The 21,940-nt window shown below is 44.1% G+C and overlaps 1 protein-coding gene across 2 annotated transcripts in view; it reads right to left on the reverse strand.

Moving 5' to 3' along the window:
• RABGAP1L (RAB GTPase activating protein 1 like) overlaps positions 1-21,940 on the reverse strand; it is a 393,084-nt gene that overhangs the window by 133,983 nt on the left and 237,161 nt on the right. For both annotated transcript variants that reach the window (XM_056108612.1, XM_056108613.1), the window contains exon 18: positions 2,824-2,865. In XM_056108612.1, coding sequence (XP_055964587.1) covers positions 2,824-2,865 — 42 coding nt within the window. The remainder of the gene's footprint in view (positions 1-2,823; positions 2,866-21,940) is intronic.

Raw genomic sequence — 21,940 nt, forward strand, 5'->3', positions numbered from 1 at the left:
GACTCTGACATATATTTACTCCTGGGGATCCACAATTACTTAACTCCGGCTTCAGTTGCTGTATTTCCTAACATCCCAAAAGGGAGGTCCCGCCATGGGACTGGGATGGACCCGGGGCGAGTGGCAAAACTACTCCGGCATTGAAATGGGACAGTCTAGAAGGCATAAATGCATGGTCTTGAGGCAAGCAGTTATGACTTAAGAGACAGGACCCCCATGGGGAAGGGGGATTTAGTCTGGGATTTACGGTCAAAGCCTTGCTTGTTCTCAGAGAACCAGGAACTAAGCCCAGAGAACTAAGTGTTGGAATCTTTGTCCCTTACTGTGTTTCTTCAAACAATTGTAAGAATTGATAACAGAGACAACTAGAGGGAAAGATAAAAGCAATGTATACGTCCTTGGGAGACAGAGTGTCTTCTCGCCTTAATCTCCCCAAAAGACTTTCCTATGTTCTACCTATGTAAATGATCTATGTAAATCTCCAGAAGTTTTTTTTCCATGCAAATAATCAATCACACCTATGTTCTTACCTCAAGCCCCCTCAGATGTTCTATAAGGGTGCTGGTCGCTCTGCACTAAATGGGCCATTTTCACCATCAGGTTGTGGTCCCCTCTCTATCTGTCTGCCAGGGAGGCCTGGGGAGAACTGAGGAGGATGGGAGGTGGGAGGACAGGAGGTGGTTCTTGGCCAAGAATGCATGCACTGTTGCAGCACTCACCCGTACTTCATTTTGTGAACTCACAAATAGTAATACACTTTTCATAGTAATTGCTTGATTTGCTTGAGCGGGCCCAGTAACATCTCCATTGGAGACTTTGTTGTTACTGTGTTTGGCATATCGAATACGTCACGGGGAGCTTGCCAGGCTCTGCCGTGCGGGCGAGATACTCTCGGTAGCTTGCTGGGCTCTCCGAGAGGGGTGGAGGAATTGAACTCGGGTCAGCCATGTTGGCTGCGTGCAAGGCAAACGCCCTACCGCTGTGCTATCGCTCCAGCCTGTTCATAGTAATTAACCTTAGGTAAGTATTCGATATGCCAAATACAGTAACAAGTGTCACAATGGAGACGTTACTGGACCCGCTTGAGTAAATCGATGAAAAATGGGAAGACAGTGACAGTGAATATTAACTAATATTTGAAACATTAATATTCATGCTACTGTAAATCAAGGTCCCTAATTTTTAAATTAATTAACTATTTGGTTATGGGGCCATACCCAGAGACGCTCAAGGGTTACTCCTGCTCTGTGCTCAGGAATTACTCCTGGTGGTGCTTGGGGGACCATATGGGATGCCAGGATCGTATCTCATGCAAGGCAAGAGCCCTACCCACTGTACTATCTCTTTGGCTCTCTAAATTTTTTTTTAAAGTAATTTCCCTTTCTGCGTCCCTTCACCATGAGAAAGACACAGTAGCCCAGTCCCATGCACCACCATGTCCCACCAAGCCCCAGCTCCACTCCCACCCAAGGCCTCAGTGGTCAAGGGGAGGCTCTGATGGTATCAAGACAGTATCCTGTGGGACATACAGAAGAATCTGGGGAATCTAGAAACTGATCCTGCAGCTGAGTATCCTATGAATGGAACCAGAACAATGGCAGCCAGCACTTTTTTAGCAATACAATTTTCTGGACACTGTGGCAAGCATTTTCATGCACCAACTTATCAACTGATAGACCAATTCCACAGATTAACTCCTATGATCACAAAACTCAGAGTGTACGCACTTTGGCTCACTTGCCCAAGGCCATGTGCTAGAGCTAAAATGAGAGTTGAGGGCCATGATGGGGACCACTGTGTTCGACAGGGGACACAGGAGCCCGAAGCCCTGGGAAATAAAATCGTTCCCCTCAATAACGGTACAGCCTCTTTACAGACAAAAACAGCCTGGATGACTTTCAGTAACTCTGCAGCTAATGTCGTTCTGTTACGACACTGTTAAAGCAGCACTGATATGTTGATATAAAAATCCAACAAGGCAATTATAATTGAATTCTAAAGTGTCTTATACATTTCTAGTGATCAGAGAAAGCACTGCAAATTGAAACCAGCAGTTTCTTTTTCAGTCTGTGGTGGATTATAGAAGCTTTCTAATAATTCACTGGCATGTTTAGGTACCTCCGGGGATGTTATTATCTTAAGAAATATTTGAAGAAAATAGCTGGCATCATTTTGACAGAAAACAGTTTTCAACTTCTTCACATATCATCCAACTCGTAAGTGTGAAAAAAATCTTTATATATAACTGGAAGGTATGCTACAATGGCAAGATAAAACGGATTATAAGAAGAGCAATAACAGAGCCAGAATGTTAGTACAGTGGGGAGGGCGCTTGCCTTGCATACGGCTGACCTGGGTTCAATCGCTGGCACCCCATAAGGTCCCCCGAGCCTGCCAGCAATGAGCCCTGGACGCAGAGCCAGGAGTAAGTTCTACTGAGCAATGTCGGGTGTGAGCCAAAAACCAAAAAAATTAAAGCAATGGCACAAAATACAACTAATACGTCAAGGATAGGTGCAGGGGAAGAACCCTTGACTTAGAAGTCTGGTCTTTAGGAAATGGAATCACACTAGAGTGACAGTGCAGCAGGTAGCGTGCTGGTTTTGGACAGTGACTTGGCTTTGAGCCCCAGTACCACATGTGGCCCCCCGAGCCTCACCAGGAATGACCCTTGACCACAGTGTCAGGAGTGAGCCTGGAGCACATACTGGAAGGGGCCCCCAAACCATAAATGAAAGAAACATAAATTAAGACTCTGGATTATGCTCAGTTCCAAGGGCAGAGAGATGAGTTCGGTCATTTACAAACAGAAACAAGACTTACCTTTAGGAGAGCCAATGCCACGTGGAAGATGACGTTCAGACCCTGGAACAAAGGAACGGACAGAGGTTACAAGTCAGCACTGACAGATCATCTTAGAGCAACGTGAATAAAGTCACTAACTGCTTGTGTGGGATCGGTCTCCCCAGAGGGGTCAGGAGGTCATCTCCCCACATGCCCAGAGCAGGCCTTTCCAGTCCGTGTCACCGTGTTCTGGGGGAATGGGGGGCACGGAGCCACTGTGAGCCTTGGGAGAAACTGTCCCCAAGACAGTTCTGAAAAAAAGCTCTGATCCATCACGGTCTTTTGTCCTTTCCCTAGCAGAAGAAGCGACCCCTTCAGACCTAGAAAAAGACAGCCTGAGGGGAGCACTGTTGTGTGAGTATAGAGACAAAGACGTCTTTTCACTGCACAAACGTTTTCACTGCGAGTACAGCTGAGATCAGCCTTCACTTGGCCTGGAAACTCAACTCTCCTCTCCTCTCCTCTCCTCTCCTCCCCTTTCCCCCCTCCCTCCTCCCTCCCCTCTCCTCCTCTCCTCTTCTCTTCTCTTGGCCTCAGTGCACCACGTGCCCCTGAAACTGGGAGAAATACCCCAGGGCTGCCCTATTTTCCTTGAGAATTCAAAGTCGCAAATTCTCCATATCTCTGGCATTAACTTCATTTTCCCTTTGCTAACCTAAATCTGACTTGGTACTGATGAGAACACAGTGGGGGATTTTCTCCCAGACCCTGGACTTCCATCTTCCCATTCCACATAAATGTAACCAGGAGACTGAAAGCCACGGCGCCCCCTTCTGTGAGAGACTTACTCCAGCTGTAGGTGCTATTCGATGCTCTCGTAAAATGCTCATCATTGCCACCATTACTCAGGTCAACACACATTCAAGGCTCAGACTCTTCCAAGGACCAAGGACTCAGATCCTGAGTCCAGCAACCAACTGTTTTCTTGCCATCAATCTCTGGACCACCTGCTTGGGTCCAAGGTTTGAGAGATCATCTTTTTTTTTTCTTTTTGGGTCACATCAAGCAATGCTCAGGGGTTCCTCCTGGCTCTGCACTCAGGAATTACTCCTGGCGGTGCTCGGGGGACCCTATGGGGTGCTGGGAATCGAACCCAGGTTGGCTGTGTGCAAGGACAACACCCTACCCACTGTGCTACCATTCCAGGCCCGGGTAGAGAGATCTTCTCAAGCCCCTTATCAAATGGCAATGATGGGGGAGTCCAAAATTATGAGCTGATGTGAAAATCCGAAATTTAGCAACAAACCCAAGGGCAGTGGAAAGGGGCTGGCTTCTTACTCTGAGCAGCCCCTCAATCTATACTTAGAAAAATGAACTTTCCTCCCGGTTTTCCTCTATTCAGTGGTGATTTTTTTAAAAAAACATGTACTAATTTTAAAAATTATTTTGGTTTTGGGTCCACATCCAGCAGTGCTGAAGGCTTACTTATGGCTCTTTGCTCACTCCTGGCAGGGCTCAGGGGATCATGTGGGGTGCCGAGGACTGAATCTGGGTTGGCGGTGTGCCAGGCAAATGCCCTGCCCATTGCAACTACTGCTCAGGCCCCAGTTGTGAATTTTTTAGTTAAAAAAAAAATGCCTCTGAACACTGTCAGAGAAGACAGCTCATTGAATAAATAAATGAACCAAACCCTTCCTAGGTATTTCACACACCCTATTATGGGGGGCGGGGGGGAGAGAGAGAGAGAGAACGAGAGAGAGAACGAGAGAGCAAGAGAGCAGAGAGAAGGTAAAAAGTAGGTGTCTTCTACAGAAACCCAGAACAGCGGTGGGGCGTTTGCCTTGCGCACAGCCAGCCCAGCCGAGCTGGGTTCAATTCCTCCTTCCCTCTCGGAGAGCCCGGCAAGCTACCAAGAGTATCTCGCCCGTGTAGCAAAGCCTGGCAAGCTTCCCGTGACATATTCAATATGCCAAACACAGGAACAACAAGTCTCAAAATGGAGACATTACTGGGCCCGCTCGAGCAAATGGATGAACAACGGGAGGACAGTGTCTCACTTGAAAACACCCACAAAGAGTAGTTGATTGCTGGCAGAACGAGATGTGGGAAGAGTGTCTGCACCTCTTCCTGTAAGGTCAACCCCGGGGTTCCGGAGGGGTCCTTAAACTCCAGAGGGCCTCTGCTTCAAACTCCCGAGATCGCAGCCCGGCCCCACCTTCCCTTTAAGGTGCATCCACCAGTGATCTTCCCAAATCCAAAAACTGCTCCCAAGTGAGGCCTGGGGAGATCCTGCACGGTGACAAGGGAGCACCCCCAATGCCACACAAAGGCAGCAGAGCAGGGCCGCCAACAGAGGCACAGAACATTCTGGCTGATGAGCAGGCAGCCGGGGGCCTGGAGGGAGCAGACAGGCTGCGCCAGGGAACCCGTCAGAGGCCTTCAGGAGCCATACAAGATGGGTACTGTGTGGAGGGAAGGGACCCCCAACATCCGGCTCCTGCTGGAGGAGAGTAACATGGCCTTGCAGGGGGGAATAACACCCCGAGCGGCTTCTAAGCAGAGGGCAAGCGTCACAACCATTAGGCCCATGCGGTCACTGCCCACTCACCTAGGATCAGAGACTTTTCATCTTCTCCCCACTGAATCCTCCCAACAACTCTCTATGGCATTTATGGCACCATTGTAAAGGCAGCGTCTGAGGTTTAGAGATGCCATGCTGTTAGTAAGTGATAAAGCCAGACAAAAATAAGGCCCAGGTGTTTTTCACTAATCCCACCTCTTCAGCAAACTCAGTATGACTTTGTTTAACGATATCTATGATGAATTAAAAGGTAAAGGTAAAGGCCCTCCCGTTGATCGTCGATTTGCTCGAGCGGGCCCAGTAACGTCTCCATTGGAGACTTTGTTGTTACTGTGTCTGGCATATCGAATTGAATTAAAGATGATTATAATCTTTTTTTTTTTTGGCTTTTTGGGGCTATATCTGGTGATGCTCAGGATTTACTCCTGGTTCTGCACTAAAAAAAAAAAATCACTTATTGTATGCTTGGGAACCATCTGGGATGCCGGGGATTGAACCCAGGTAGGCTGCGTGCAAGGCAAGTGCCCTCTCTGTTGTACTATTGCTCCAGCCCTGGAATTCTCTGACACTTCTCCTATTGAGAGATGAGGGGGGTGTGTCTATACCTTTCTCTCTTCTGAGGTGCTGGGGACACACACACACACACACACACACACACACACACACACACACACACACACACCCCTCTCTGAGTGACACACTGAGGCCTGTCCTCGCTTTGTGAATCTGAGCGGATTACGCTACTGCTTTGGCCAACAGAACCGAGTTCCGCAGTAGGAACACTGTAACCCAATAGTCGGGAATATCTGACTTTTCTTCGCATATTGCAAGCACTCTGACATCGCTGAAGAACGCAGTTAAGTGGAGTAAACAGTTAAGGAAGACGCCAGGAAGACACGTTTGCTGTTTCCACTAGGGGTCAGGATTGCAACTCTGAAAATCTAAGCAGCGGCTTCAAACAAACAAACAAAAACAGAAAGGAAAAAAAAATCCAGGACCTTCACAAGACCCTTTTGTTTATAAATTAAATCCTGATATTCCGTGACTTTCATGCTCTGCAACCACAAGTATGAACACTTCTCAGGTGTTCATTTAGCAGACCAGATTATAGAGACAATTAAGAGAGTCTGTATTATGAGACAAGGCTGTCTTTGAATTCACCAGCAGTTGCCATGAGACAGGCACCAAGGTTACGGCCAAAGGGTCTAGAAGCCCTTTGGGTCTAGAAAGGATCTAGAAAGACTCGTTTACAGAGCGGGCTTATAGAATATGTCTTTTCTATAATGGGGAGTTCCCAGATATGTTACAAACTTATGTGGCGGGTGAATGTGATATTGTCACTGTCACTGTCCTCCTGTTGTTCATTTATTTTGCTCGAGCAGGCCCAGTAACGTCTCTATTGTGACAATTGTTACTGTGTTTGGCATATCAAATACGTCACGGTAGCTTGCCAGAATTTGCCATGCGGGCGAGATACTCTCGGTAGCTTGCCGGGCTCTCCGAGAGGGGCAAAGGAATCGAACTCCGGTCGACCATGTTGCCCGCTTGCAAGGCAAACACCCTACCCGCTATGCTATCGTTCCAGCCCAATGTTATATTATGATAAGAAATCATATGTCTGGCTAAAGGAACAGAAGTATTGGGGTTTTTATTTGTCCTGTTCCAGCAAGCACACCGGCGAGAGAGGCAGCAACGTCCTCCTAAATAAAGCGAGTTAGTTCTGCAGACGCTCAGCTTCCGGATCCCAGAACCAGACCCCTGGACCAGAGTGTGCATTTGAACAGATCTATGGCCAATGGACACAGATGCACATTAAACTCTGAGACCAGCTTGCTTGAGTTTCTCCCAGTTCGAAGAGTTGACAAGTGTGTAATAAATACTGTCTGACTCTTGACAAAGATTTTTTTGAAATAAGATACAAAGGACATTCACTGAACCTGAAAATAGCATTTTTTTTAATCAAAGGAAAGGCCTGCTTCGTGCTAGACTTTGGTCAAGTGTCCCTCCTTTGATCCTCCCACCATCCCCCAATGGCTACTGGTACGTCTTCTTTCAGAGGAGGAAACGGCAACACCAAGAAGTGAGCTGATGTAGACTGCACACCCTTTGAACGGAAAGGCCTGCCTCTCAACTCCCAGGCTGTGCTCACACCGCTGACCGGCCAGGGGAAAGAGTTCAGAAAAGATGCTCAGTGTAGTCACAGAAAACAAGCCAAGCGAGGTTTCATCAACCACCCAACAAACGTCAACCAGTGTCTTCAGTCTGGGCAAGAAATGTGCTGGGGGGTTGGAGCAATAGCACAGAGGGGAGGGCGATTGCCTTGCATGCGGCCAACCCGGATTCGATTCCCAGCATCCCATATGGTCCCTCAAGCACCACCAGGAGCAATTCCTGAATGCAGAGCCAGGAGTCAGCCCTGAGCATCGCCGGGTGTGACTCAAAAAGCAAAAAAGAAAAAAAAAAAAGAAATGTGCTGGTCTGAGAAGATAAGTAACATGATCAGGAAAACAATATGAAGACAGAATAAAAGGAGTATAAAATCTTGTGATCTGTATCTTAATTTTAACAACTGGAAATAAGTACAATTTTTTGAAAACAAAGTTAAATAAAAGAAAAAAACAAGAAAATCGACCACAAAGTGTCAAACTGGACACATTTCTGATTTCTTGCTATTTCATCTGCTTTTACATTTTTAAAAGACAGCCTATATTATTCTGCCCGGTGACTCAAAACATAACCTACTTCCCACGAACAGCAGATGGCACCATGCACCAATGAAAGAATGACAATAAATCATAAAGCTCAAGATGTCCAAATTGATACCTTTGTGAAAATAACTCTAAAGTTCCCACTAGCTCTTCTCCAACACTAACCTAATTTCAAATTTCATTTAGAAGATTTATGTTCTATGAAGAAGTTACTTTTATTCGACCTGCTTATCAAAAATCATGTGAAAAAATAAAAATGAGGAGCCATGGAGAGAGTACAGCAGGCAGGGCATTTGCTTTGCATGCAGCCAACCTGGGTTTGATCCCCAGCATCCTCTATGGTCCCTTGAGCATCACCAGGTGTAATTCCTGAGTGCAGAACCATGAGTATTCCCTGAGCAATTGCCTGGTGCCCACCCCCACCCCCAAATAAGTAAAAGTGAAAGAAGTATACCAACTTATAAAAAACAAAATCAAATTTTAAGTAGAGTTGACTAACTGAGGTATTACCTCTCTATAGTTCCAACATGGAAATTCTAGCTCAGCAAAAAATTCTGGAAGAAGTCAAAGGAGTCAAATGGAAAATTCAAAGTGCCCAATTAATAAACAAACAAATGTTTCTAAAAATCAAGGCCAATAAAAGAGCTGTTATGTCCTCAAGACCGATTTCAGTTGATAAAGGTAACTTGTGCTATCAACTACAGCTCTTGCAAAATGTTATTTTTTGCTATCAAACCACAGGATCATTCCTTTGATTCCAAACATTCCCCAGCCTGGCCCAGGGGCACAGTGAGCCCCGAGGGGGTGCACTGAAATCAAAGCACTGTTAGGAAAATATGGGGCCCTTCCCTTCTTCCACTCAGCACCCCCGCAGGCAAAGAGAAAACTTCAGAAGAAGTCTCATCCTCAAAAACACAAAGCACCTGCCCTGCCCGCCCCCCAGGACAGAGGAAAGAGCTCACAGACGCTGCTGTTCTATAAGAGGAGGAAAAATGAAGGCGAAAAGACAAAAATTAAAAGCAAAGTGACATGAAAGGTCACAGGTGACCGATACTTCTAATTACAAGTCTAAATTCCACTTACTCTTTCGGTACAGACAAATGTGGTACAGAAAACAGGAAAATATGTTTGCAATTCAAAAGTTAAAAAAAAGAGACTCATTTTTTTTTCTCTATAAAGTAATCCTCTTAACCTTTATATATCGAGTGTTCAGGGAAGAGAGGAATGTTTTCCACTAGTCAAAAAAAAGGTACTTCCCGGGTAAAAGACAGCAATCCTAGTTCTTAAAGACTTTGACTGGAAATCACTTTGGACCTTCAGGAGCGTGAGTTCATTTTCAGTCTAAACTACGCATAAAGAAAAGAAGAGAAACCGTTTAAGTCAATGCACTTGGCTCTTTTGGGTGGGCTTTTTTCTGATTTAATCCAATCTATTCTCCCATCTCATCTCTCCTCATTGAGCTGTGGGCATCTGTCAAAGAGGCCTGCAGCTTGAACCATGCCCGGACCAGCCAGGTCGGCTGCCATCTCCTCTGCTGAGGCTTTCAACCAAGCATCGCCAGCTCCTGTGTGGGCCATGGTCTCTATTGGTCTTCCCTGGCCTCCTTACCCCCATTCTCCAGAGCAACAATCTTCACTACGACACTCAATCCCACGCAACTCAGAGCGCGGTGGGTTGAGTTTCTCTCCCCGCCCCAGCAAAACTTCAGCAGCCAAAAATCTCCAGAACCCAACTGCGCAACCATGCTCAAGGCTGCTCTCCACAGGCTTGGATGAGCCTCACCTACGGGGGAACCTGCAGGGAAAAAAACCACGTATGTGGGACCTGTGACTGAGATCTCCAAGCTTGCTCGGATCGGGACTGGGCCTCCTCCACCCAGCTCCCAAGTTTTCCAGGAGTTTGGCAGTCACACCTACAAACTATCCCCGGTGCCATATAATCTCTCAACGGTCAAGATCCAGAGACTATGAAGTAAAGCTCCCAGATGACTGCAACACAGAATGATTTCTTACACTCTGGCCCACACTGTACCAAAAGTAGCACGCATTGTTTGGATTTAACATACATGCTTGAAATCTCTCGTACAAGGGCTTAAATGGCTCGAGGATGAAATACAACAATCTCCACACACCTCCCTCTCATGTGGGGGTGGGAAGGTGCGTGGTGGTCGGATTGGTGTGTGAAAATTATCTGTAGTAAACTATTGTGAAAACTTTATGAAAATAAAATTAAGATTAAAAAAATAAAGACTTTTTTCCCCAACATAAAATAAAATTTAATGCAATATACTTTAGCTTACAGAGCTGAGAGCTTATTTATGTAAATGAGAAGAAGCATTTTATTATATTGCATTAAAGGGTTTTATTTTCCTTGTTTATGTAGGTTAAATCATCTAGCAATCACAAATTGGCTTTTACTAATTTATTTTTTGATTATTAATTTTTTATTTATATATTTATTTTAATAAATATATATTTATTTATATATATAAATATATATAAATATATATATAAATAAATAAATAAATATATTTATATATAAATATATAAATATATATAAAATATATATAAATATATAAATATATATATAAATATATAAATATATAAATATATATATAAATATATATAAATATATAAATATATATATATAAATATATATTTATATATATTTATATATATTTATATATATTTATATATATATTTTATTTATATATATATTTGATTATTTATTTTTTGATTATTATTGTGAGACCTTCTGTAGAGTGCTACTCTACAGAAGGTCTCACAGAGGAGGCAGTCCTTTGGTTATGTTTTTAAAAGTTGGTAATGCAAAATAAAGACCTTTCGTGGCTTCTTGGTGCTCGTGGAATAAAGCTGCGGGTCTTCCTCAAGCGGCTCACTGGAGCTCGCTCCCCTCCTGCCTACTGCTCTGTGCTCTCCAAGTCCCGGCTTCTTTTTTGTTCTTCCCACCCCAAATCCTCACACATGCACTCCCGCCACCCTGACTGGGAGTTTTCCTCCTCAGATCTCAGCTTTAAATGTCACTTGCTCAGAGAGCCCAGGCTCAAACCCTCATCTAAAGCGGGTTTACTTCTTACAAAACCTTTAGGCAGCCTGTGCTTTGCCTTCAGGTCGCGTATCGCCACGCAGACACATTTCTGTCTTTGTCTTCACTGATTATGAATCGAATAATTATAATTAGTTATTAGTTATTACTAATTACTCATCTCACGGCAGAGCCTGGCAAGCTCCCCGTGGCGTATTCGATATGCCAAAATCAGTAACGATAACGGGTCTCATTCCCCTGACCCTGAAAGAGCCTCCAATATGGCACCATTGGGAAGGACGAGCTAGGAGAGGCTGCTAAAATCTCAGGGCTGGGACAAATGGAGATGCTACTGGCACCTGCTCAAGTAAATCGGTGAAGAACGTGATGACAGTGATACAGTGAATTATTCATCTGCCCTTTTGCCTGTTAGCTCCATGGATGCAAAGACCATCCACAGCATCTAGTGGGTCTAGCTCCACCTCAGGACCTATGATGCATTTTTGATTAAACCAGTGGATACTCGGAAGACTGAGACACTGGTTGGATGAGTATCTCTGGTCCCCGAGATGTTACACTGATGAACGATGATTATTTTTCTAGAGACAGAAGGCAATACCTCACTCTTCCAAACAATTCTGAAACATATGTTGCTCCCCTCCCCACCCTATCTTGGCATTCTCCTAATTTCTGTAAGTTCTACTCTGTCTCATGCTCATTAGACCATCATCCACTTTTCATCATTTACGACGCCTCTGAAAGCAGTCTCTTTGGACTTCCAAATAAACCTTTAAATAAATCTATCTTGAAAGTTCTAATTATCCTGCTAATGGAAGCAACATACGAATCTGTTCTGTGAGTTCTCTCCCAGGCTGCAATAAAATAAGCCACATCAGAGACAAGGCTCTGAAAGGGCACCTGATCTGAAAGTTTTGCATACATTGAACAGTGTGTTCCCTCACCCTCAATTCCACACAAATGCAGAACTGTTAAGATCATCGGGTGTTATAAACCACCACACGCTCTAAGTATATGCTTTCTGCAAAACAGAAAAGGCGGAAGACTTAGAAGAGAGTCTCGCGAAAGCCACAAATACACATCAGCATTCATTCTGAAGGGGTAATCGACACTGAACAATCTAACTAACTAGCTAACTAACGAACAAAGAATGGTTAGTTGACAAACAATTATTTTGTCTCATTCATCACGCCCTTATTCTGGTTTAAACTTTCACTGGCTTGGGGCTGGAGCAATAGCACAGCGGGTAGGGCGTTTGCCTTGCACGCGGCCTACCCGGGTTCGATTCCCAGCATCCCATATGGTCCCCTGAGCACTGCCAGGGGTAATTACTGAGTGCATGAGCCAGGAGTAACCCCTGTGCATCGCTGGGTGTGACCCAAAAAGAAAAAAAAACCAACTTTCACTGGCTTGCCATTTATGTAACGGGAAGATATATTTGGCTGGAGTGATTGCACAGCAAGTAGGGCGTTTACCTTGCAAGCAGCCGACCCAGTTGACCCAAGTTCAATTCCTCCGCCCCTCTCGGAGAGCCTGGCAAGTTACCGAGAGTATCTCGCCCTCATGGTAAAGCCTGGCAAGCTACCCGTGATGTATTCGATATGCCAAACACAGTAACAACAAGTCTCACAATGGTACTGTGCCTGCCTGAGCAAATCAATGATGAACAACGGGAGGACAGTGACAGTGACAGTGACAATTTACATTTACATTCCCATCTACCTTTAGCACATTTCCCAAACTGGGTTCTACCAAATCCTAGAGTCATGTGTCTGGAAGGAAAAGTCCAAGCATGTGTGCTACATTTTATCAGACAATTTTTATGCTTTACAATTAAAAATGACATTCTATCACTGTCACTGTCCTCCCATTGTTCATCGATTTGCTTGAGCGGGCACCAGTAATGTCTCCACTGTGAGACTTCTTGTTACTGTTTTTGGCATCTTGAATACGCCACAGAGAGCTTGCCAGGCTCTGCCATGCGGGCAGGATACTATCAGTAGCTTGCCGGGCTCTCTGAGAGGGACGAAAGAATCGAACCCGGGTCGGCTGTGTGGAAGGCAAATGCCCTACCCACTGTGCTATCACTTCAGCCCACCCAAAAAGCAAAATAAAATAAAATAAAATAAAATACAAATGACATTACAAGAACTACGGCTCTGCTGTGGAGCAACATGCTAAGATTCAAAAGTAAATTTTTAATCTGATGCAACTTGAAAGAAATTTTGAGTGAGGGAGATTTTGGGACACAGTTTGCCAGACACAAAACAGACTCAGCAAGTGAACTGAAAAAGACCTCATCCATTATATAACCGTGATCACCAGGGCACGGCAATAATGGAACTGAACAGTAGACAGTCTGGATGAGGAATTCCTATCTCTTACCAGCTCACCTCTGGAGCGATAGCACAGCGGTAGGGCGTTTGCCTTGCACACAGCCAGCCCAGCCAAGCCAGGTTCAATTTCTCCACCCCTCTCGGAGAGCCTGGCAAGCTACCAAGAGTATCTTGCCTGCACAGCAACGTATTTAATATGCCAAACACAGTAACAACAAGTCTCACAATGGAGACGTTATTGGGCCCGCTCGAGCAAATCGATGAATAACGGGAGGACTGTGACCGTGACCAGCTCACCTCTAATACATTAATATTTTCATCATACCTGTAGGTTAAAGTAGAGGAAATTTCCAGTTTCTGTTATTCTTGACCTACCAAATGTCAACCCTATGTAGCGGTTAGGAAAGATGAAGTCAGGAAATTGGCTTGTAAGTGGATGGACATGGAGAATATCATGCTAAGTGAAATGAGTCAAAAAGAGAGGGACAGACCTAGAAGGACTGCACTCATTTGTGGAACATAAAATAAAATAATATGAGACTGATACCCAAGGACAGTAGAGACAAGGGCCAGGAGGACTGCTCCATGGCTGGCAGCCTGCCTCATGAGCTGGGGGAGAAGACGGCTGGGATAGAGAAGGGACCACTGAGTCAGTGATGGCTGGAGGGATCGCTCGGGATGGGAGACGTGTACTGAGAGTAGACAAAGGACCCAACGTGATGGCCTCTCAGTACTGCAAACCATAATGCCCAAAAGTAGAGAGAGTGAGTATGGGAGAAATTGTCTGCTGTGGAGGCAGAGGGAGAGGTAGGATGTGTGTGGGGGGAAACTGGGGACATTAAAGGTAAAGGTAAAGGCCCTCCCGTTGATCGTCGATTTGCTCGAGCGGGCCCAGTAACGTCTCCATTGGAGACTTGTTGTTACTGTGTCTGGCATATCGAATACTCTCAGTAGCTTGCCGGGCTCTCCAAGAGGGGCGGAGGAATCGAACTCGGGTCAGCCATGTTGGCCGCTTGTAAGGCGAACGCCCTACCTGCTGTGCTATCGCTCCAGCCCGGAAAATATGCACTGGTGGCGGGATGGGTATTTAATCATTGTATGACTGAAGCTCAAACATGAAAGCTTTGTAGCTATCTCACGATGAGTCCAAAAAAAATGTTAACCCTAGTTCGGTATCAAAATCTTTTTTGTGTCTAGTTTATTCTCAGCTTCTACCACGGCGCCACCCCAACTGGAATTCTTACAAAAATATGGGTCAGTTCTCTGCCTCCAATATCAAATATTGTGACTATCTGAAATAGAGCCCATTAAGTGCTGACCTACGGCTCAGCCAGGTCAGTTTATAGCAACGGCATCGTAGCAGACAGCCCAAGCGCCGTATCTTGGAAGACTTCAGAGAGAGACACAAGCCTCCTATTAGGCGGCCATCTGTCTCAGCCTGCAGAGCACAAGAAGAGAGGTGAGGACAGCCAGTCACCTTCATGCTCCCACACCGTAATTACACAAAGTATTTGTCCAAAATATGCAATCTTTATAAGCACATTTTGGCTTGCATATAAGAGAACCATTCTAATACATCATTCATGTAAAAGTAGAATATTTCAAGTTTGCTTATTTAATAACAATTTTGAGGGGCTGGAGCGATAGCACAGCGGGTAGGGAATTGGCCTTGCACACAGCCAACCCGGGTTCGAGTCCCAGCATCACATATGTTCCCCCGAGCACCGCCAGGAGTAATTCCTGAGTGCATGAGCCAGGAGTAATTCCTGTTCATCGCTGGGTGAGACCCAAAACAAGCAAATAATAATAATAATGATAATTTTTTTTGAAATGCTTTTTTTGAGAGGAGCCACTCTAGTGGTGCTCAGGGCTTACTCCTGGCTCTGTACTCAGGGATCACTCCCCTGAGCAAATAAAGCACTTATCAGCTGTACTATCTCTCTAGCCCTGATCTTTTTTTTTTTTAATTGAATCACTGAGGGAAAAGTTACAAAGCTTTCAGGTTTAGATCTCGGTCATGCAAATATCACACATTTCCCTTTACCAATACTTATTTTTCACCACGAAGAGGCCCTGATCTTTTTTAATTGCCAAAGGAAAAAAAAAGTTTGTTTAAGGTAGGAGTACCTTATATCAATATATCAATATCAATATATCATAAGATATATTTATAAAAAAATATATATATATTTTCTTTTTTATTGAACCACCATGAGATAGTTACAAAGCTTTCACGTTTGAAAATGTTCCATACAATGATCGGCCACCCATCCCTCCACCTATTTTAAGGGATCGGGATAAAACTGGGGTGGTTGGGAGCCTGGGTTTTTTTTTTTTTTTGGCTTTTTGGGTCACACCCGGCGATGCACAGGAGTTACTCCTGGTTCATGCACTCAGGAATTACTCCTGGCGGTGCTTGGGGGACCATATGGGATGCTGGGAATCAAACCAGCATTGCTCCAGCTGGGAATCAAACTGGCTATTGCTCCAGCCCCCGGAGCCTGGTTTTTAACCCTTTTTAAGCCTTTCCTCCCCTATGCTAACACTTGGTGTAGCCCAAGGCGCTCCTCGGAACACCAGCCTCAGTACCTCCACTCTGAGCACCGTGACAGCCACCAAAAAAACTTTAATATTCTTAGCCAGAAAGGAGAAGTTTTAGAGTTGCAAGACAGGGTTGTATGCTCAGCATTACTTACTACTCCTATCATTTATCAAAACACTCACACCGTTTGTACTGAAAGAATGCAGATTCATCTTCATTCCCTCCTTGACAACTAACTGCTCGCTCTGACTCTGTCTTGCTTTCCTCGCCTAAATAAAACACCTGCTTATTTTTAACCAGAATTTGTCCTGCTGCAACACTTCTGCAAAACGAGCCAGATCTAGCCGCTGCTGCTGAGGAAGTTTGGGTCTTCAGTCATCTCGGCTCTGTTGAGCCCCCCCCCCCCCCAACCTTCCCTTAACGTCTACCAAAATAGCCTTTGGGGGGAGGGGGGAGAAAACCAACCAAGTTTTTTTACCCCTAGAACCAACACTAAAAATACAGGGAAATATCACTGGCTCTTTCCCTTTTGTTTTTCTCTGAATTAATGACCTGGGACTATTCTTTTCCTTTCCAGAATTTCCAAAGTAAGGGCTGGAGCGATAGCACAGCGGGTAGGGTGTTTGCCTTGCACACGGCCGACCCGGGTTCGATTTCTCCATCCCTCTCGCAGAGCCCGGTAAGCTACTGAGTATCCCGCCTGCATAGCAGAGCCTGGCAAACTCCCCCTGACGTATTCCAAATGCCAAAGACAGTCACAACAAGTCTTACAACAGAGACGTTACTGGTGCCTGCTCGAGCAAGTTGATGAACAACGGGAGGACAGTGCTACGGTGCTGAGAAGTGAGAACATTCCCTGTTTCATGCTTCCCACCTCACTCAACCCACCCCACCCCCAAAAAATTATATCTAGATAATCAACTACTCCATTTTGGAAATATAATTCTTTGTTGCTACTGTTAATTAACATACTAGTTAATTAACATTTCTTTAGGTCAAATGCCTAAAGTCAGTATTTTACACATTTCAGTACTTTTTTTTCTTTTGCTTTTTGGGTCACACCCAGCGATGCACAGGGCTTACTCCTGGTTCATGCACTCAGGAATTACTCCTGGCCGTGCTCGAGGGACCATATGGGATGCTGGGAATCGAACCCGGGTCGGGCCACATGCAAGGCAAATGCCCTACCCGCTGTGCTATCACTCCAGCCCCCACATTTAAGTACCCCCCAAAGTTAAACCAGCACTTCTTAGATTTCAGAACATTTTAAAACGTGGGGACTTTAGTTAACCATATTTCTGGGGTTGTGTCTTAGAGGAAGCGAGTTGCGGGTCTTACATAACTGAATGTGTAATAAACAAGTGCTGCCTAGACTCCAGAAGCTATTTTTTAAAATCGAAACAATTCAAACACTGTAAAAGTCACCCATTGAAAGTGCACAGCTCAGAAGTTGGAGAGGAGGCTAAAAGGCCAGCACCACACTGGTAAATCCCCAGACTTAAAAGGTGACAAGCTTTTAGAATGAATATGACAACTGTTTGCTGAGTGAATACATGACTACTCTTCTCAAAGTTGCAGGAAGCAGAGTTCTTCCATTTGTGGTGGGGTGGGGCACATCCAGGAATACTGGTTATAGCTTTAAAAAAATGGCCTGAAGGCATTTAATACATGGTGGTATTCAATCAGATAGTGTAGTACTGTAGGATTTTTTTTTTCATCGTTAGAACAGGAGAGGCAGGAAATACACTCTCATTTGAAGGGTCAATGATTTCCTTAAGTTTCATGAAATATCAAGTTACTATATAAAGTGGAATATATTTGATTCTCTAAAAATTGAACTATCTGGGAAGAGTCAACTTCAAATACCATCTGTCAGTTATCCTGTCAAAGCCTAAAGGGAAGACTGTTTTCCTTATGTCTTCGGAAAGGAGACAGAAGAAAAGAGCACTTTGGGAACACTGCTTCTGCTTGAGTCACGAGCGGAGACCGAATGAAACTTCTGTTAAGGCCGAGGGCTAAAATTTTGGGTTTAAGGAAGAAGTATCTCCAGGAGGTTCTATGGGGGGAGAGTGGTATGGAAGGAGATAAAGAACAAATGGGGATGCATCTCTCTCGGCATTTTTCTTTAACTTAGCTTGTGCGCAGGAAGAGGACTGCTCTGTTCTCTACGTATTAATTAATTAATTAATTAGTATTTGCTTTTTTGGGTCAGACCCAGCGATGCACAGGGGTTCCTCCTGGCTCTGCACTCAGGAATCACTCCTGCCGGTGCTCGGGGGACCCTATGGGATGCCGGGAATCAAACCGGGGTCGGCCGCGTGCAAGGCAAACACCCTCTCCGCTGTGCTAGGGCTAGGACCCCAGAACTTGATTTTTTAATTTTTTAATTATTATTATTATTATTTTGAGAGGGGTCACACTCGGCGATGCTCAGAGGTTCCTCCTGGCTCTGCACTCAGGAATCATTCACTCCTGGCGGTGCTCAGGGGACCCTATGGGATGCTGGGAACCGAACCCAGATGGCCGCGTGCAAGGCAAACGCCCTCCCCGCTGTGCTATCGCTCTAGACCCCACGTGATAAGTTAATTTAAAGTGAATTTTACTGAGGAAAGAATGAGTGTGTGAACACGGATGACCTGAGAGGATCTCCTTGACTTCGGGGTTGTCATTTCGGCGTCTGTGCTGCAGGTACAAGGCCTCTGACGCGGACAACAGGAGACCCTGTGGCAGCCTTTCACCTCGGTTCATTTGTCCCTGTTGTGTTTCCTGCCATTTTCATGCTCCCCTCCCCCCACCCCCAATAAATGCTGAGTTGTAAAAAAAAAGAAACTTAGCTAGTTAATGGAAAAAAATGAGAAACGAAGGAAAGAGCTACTATTGAGTTGGGTGGAGCAGAATGGTTTTTTTTTTTTTTGCTTTTTGGGTCCCACTGGGCAAAGCACAGGGGTTTCTCATGGCTTTGCACTCAGGAATTACTTCTGGCAGTGCTTGGGGGACCCTATGGGAAGCCAGGGACCGAACCCTGGTCAGCCACGTGCAAGACAAACTCCCTCCCCGCTGTGCTATCACTCCAGCCCCAACAGAATGGAATAGTATTCCCCACCCCCCTGCATTTTTTTCTTTTCTTTTTGGGTCACACCCAGCGATGCACAGGGGTTACTCCTGGCTCTGCACTCAGGAGTTACTCCTGGTGGTGCTCAGGGGACCATATGGGATGCTGGGAATCAAACCCGGGTCAGCCACGTGCAAGGCAAATGCCCTCCCCGCTGTGCTATCGCTCCAGTCCCTACATGAATGAATCTTATAAACATAATGATGAATGGAAAAGCTAGATGAAAAGAAGTTCATATTGTATAATTTATATTTAATTCATACAAACTTCAGAAACAATTAAAATGAAAAGACAGGAGAGTGATTATTCTTTGGTGGGGCAGGGAAGGGACAAAGACCTGGCCTGCAGATAAGTTTATTCCTGCTGATTTCCATCGCGGTGGCTGTTACAATACTGGATGCACTTTGCGAAATTTTACACTAATTTTTGGTCATTTTCTTTTATCCTGTTATACTTCAATAAAAAAAAATCCTTTAAAATGAGCTGTTGGGACTGAAGCAATAGTACAGCAGGGAGAGCATTTGCCTTGCATGCAGTTGGCCCTGGTTTGATCCCTGGCATCCCATAGGGTCCCCTGAGTACCAACAGGGATAATTCCTGAGCGCAGAGCCAGGAGAAACCCCTGAACATCGCTGTCGGGTGTGACCCAAAAGCCAAAAACAAACAAACAAACAAAAACCCCAAAATAAATAAAAAGAACTGTTTTATTTTTGGTGGGTTATCATGATCTTTGTATCATAATTATTTTTATTTTTGTTTTGTTTGGGGGCCACACCTGGCAGAACTCAGGGCTTACTGTTGGCTTTGCACTCACGTTGACTCCTGGGGGTGTTCAAAAGACCACATGTGACATAGGGGAACTAACCCTGGTGGGCCACAAGCGAGGCGACACCCTACCACTGTACTACCTCTCTGCTCCTTTGCCATAATTGTTAGTACTCTTAGTCATTTTCTTATCTTTCCACACAGAGATAAGACATAAACTATAGAAAGTTTTATTTTTAATTTTTTAAATTCATTTAAATTATTGGCTAATAACAACACTAGCGTTCCATTCACCTCAATATAAAATGTGTTTTCAAACTAGTTTCAAAACCCTCTTGGCATCCATTTTTTTACTGAAATACTAATTCAAGTTTCATAAATTCAGCTCTAATAAACACCTTTAAAAATCTACTAATACCTAGAACTTTTGCACTGTCAATGTCTGAAAGTTTTTTGCTACTAAATTAACTCCATATTCTTAACTTCATGGAAGAAGAAATCCTATCAGCACATACCTGAGGAAAATAGGCAATTAGATTAGGATAAGATTAAAGTCTCAAACTCAATGTCTTTCTTTTTCTCTGTACAATAGGACTTTTGAGAAGAAGATTCTGTAGAAGCTAGACTTTTTTTTTTGGTCTGAAGGTTGAACTTTGAAAAATGAGCACTTAGTTCTGTTGGGAATTTTCTAATCTTCCATTTGTTATTAAACCATAGCCATGAGGATTTCTATTTTCTGAAAATGGAGATTATACCAAAGCAAACACCTAGGAATGATTCTGTTATTTTTAGAGTATCTTATTACATATGAAAGTATAGCTTTGACATAAATATTAACTACAAGAAGGAAAGGGGTAAAGAGGAAACACAGACAGGCAGGAAATAGAAGTTTACCTAAAAATTTCCTTTGCAAAATAATCCTCTGACAAAGATGAGTTAGTGGAAAGAATGAAGATCCTGAAGTAACTACAATCTTGTTCCCAATAAAGTTTATTCCAAAGAGTTACTTTACTCTGTGACAGGATGTTAGCATTTACTTCTCTGGTCCCTGCAACACATGATTCCGACCCACTCCATGTTTTGAAACCCAAAGATCTTCCTCGACCAGCTACAGGATATAGGTTTGATGGAAAGGCAAGTAACACATGGAACGCACTTATTCATTTTAATGAGCATTAAGGGCTTTCAAACATTGATGACTACACTTGACAAGTGATGAGAAAGCTTATAAATTTACTTTTATTCCTGCCAGAAACATTGCTGATTTTCTTAGAAACTGACAATAGAAATTCAGTGCCTGCAAGAAAACATTTTCGGAGAAATTGTGAATTCATAAGAAATGAAAGGATCCAAGGACAGAGCTCAAAGTCAGATGTGGCGTCTTTCAGGGGGAGGGAAGTTTAGGAAGTCACACTGCAGTGAGCTAGAGAGAGGTGCCACTCTACCAAATCCAGCGTCACTGAAATGAGAAGCACAGTTTTGTCACCATTTCTTTTCTCGAGCACAGAGAACCATCCAGAAGAATATTATTCAGCCAAGAATGAGAAACAGTGCTAATAAGTATTTGTGGGCTCCTCCTATATAAAAAAAAGGCTGTTAAAATGTCATACCCCACTTCCTCATTTTTATGAGTACAATTAAACACCAAACTCAGCTCTGTATGCAATGACTAAGACCTGGGAATGCTTATCAAAACAATCTATGTTAACTTAAGATTTTAGAAGGGAACAAAATTTTTACTTTCAAAGAATAATACATTGAGGACTCATGACTGATCTGGACAATTGGGCAGAGTAGAGTTTTCACTACAGACTCTAGATTTCTTTTGTGAACACCCTAGTTTTATTTTGAATTAGGTTTTAGCTCTTAATACTGCACTTTTCTTTCTGGTTAAGTTGAATAGGTGTGTTAGTGACGAATTTATAAGTGAACTAGGAGTGCTGATTACCTTGCATGTTTTCAATCAGGTTCTTTGGGTATTTATGACATATTTGAAATTTGTGGGTTTCTGCTTTGTTTTGCTTAATATCCCCTGCACTACTTCTCTGG

Source organism: Sorex fumeus, unplaced genomic scaffold (genome assembly GCF_029834395.1).
Source record: "Sorex fumeus unplaced genomic scaffold, SorFum_2.1 ptg000226l, whole genome shotgun sequence".
Classification (NCBI taxonomy): Eukaryota; Metazoa; Chordata; class Mammalia; order Eulipotyphla; family Soricidae; genus Sorex; species Sorex fumeus.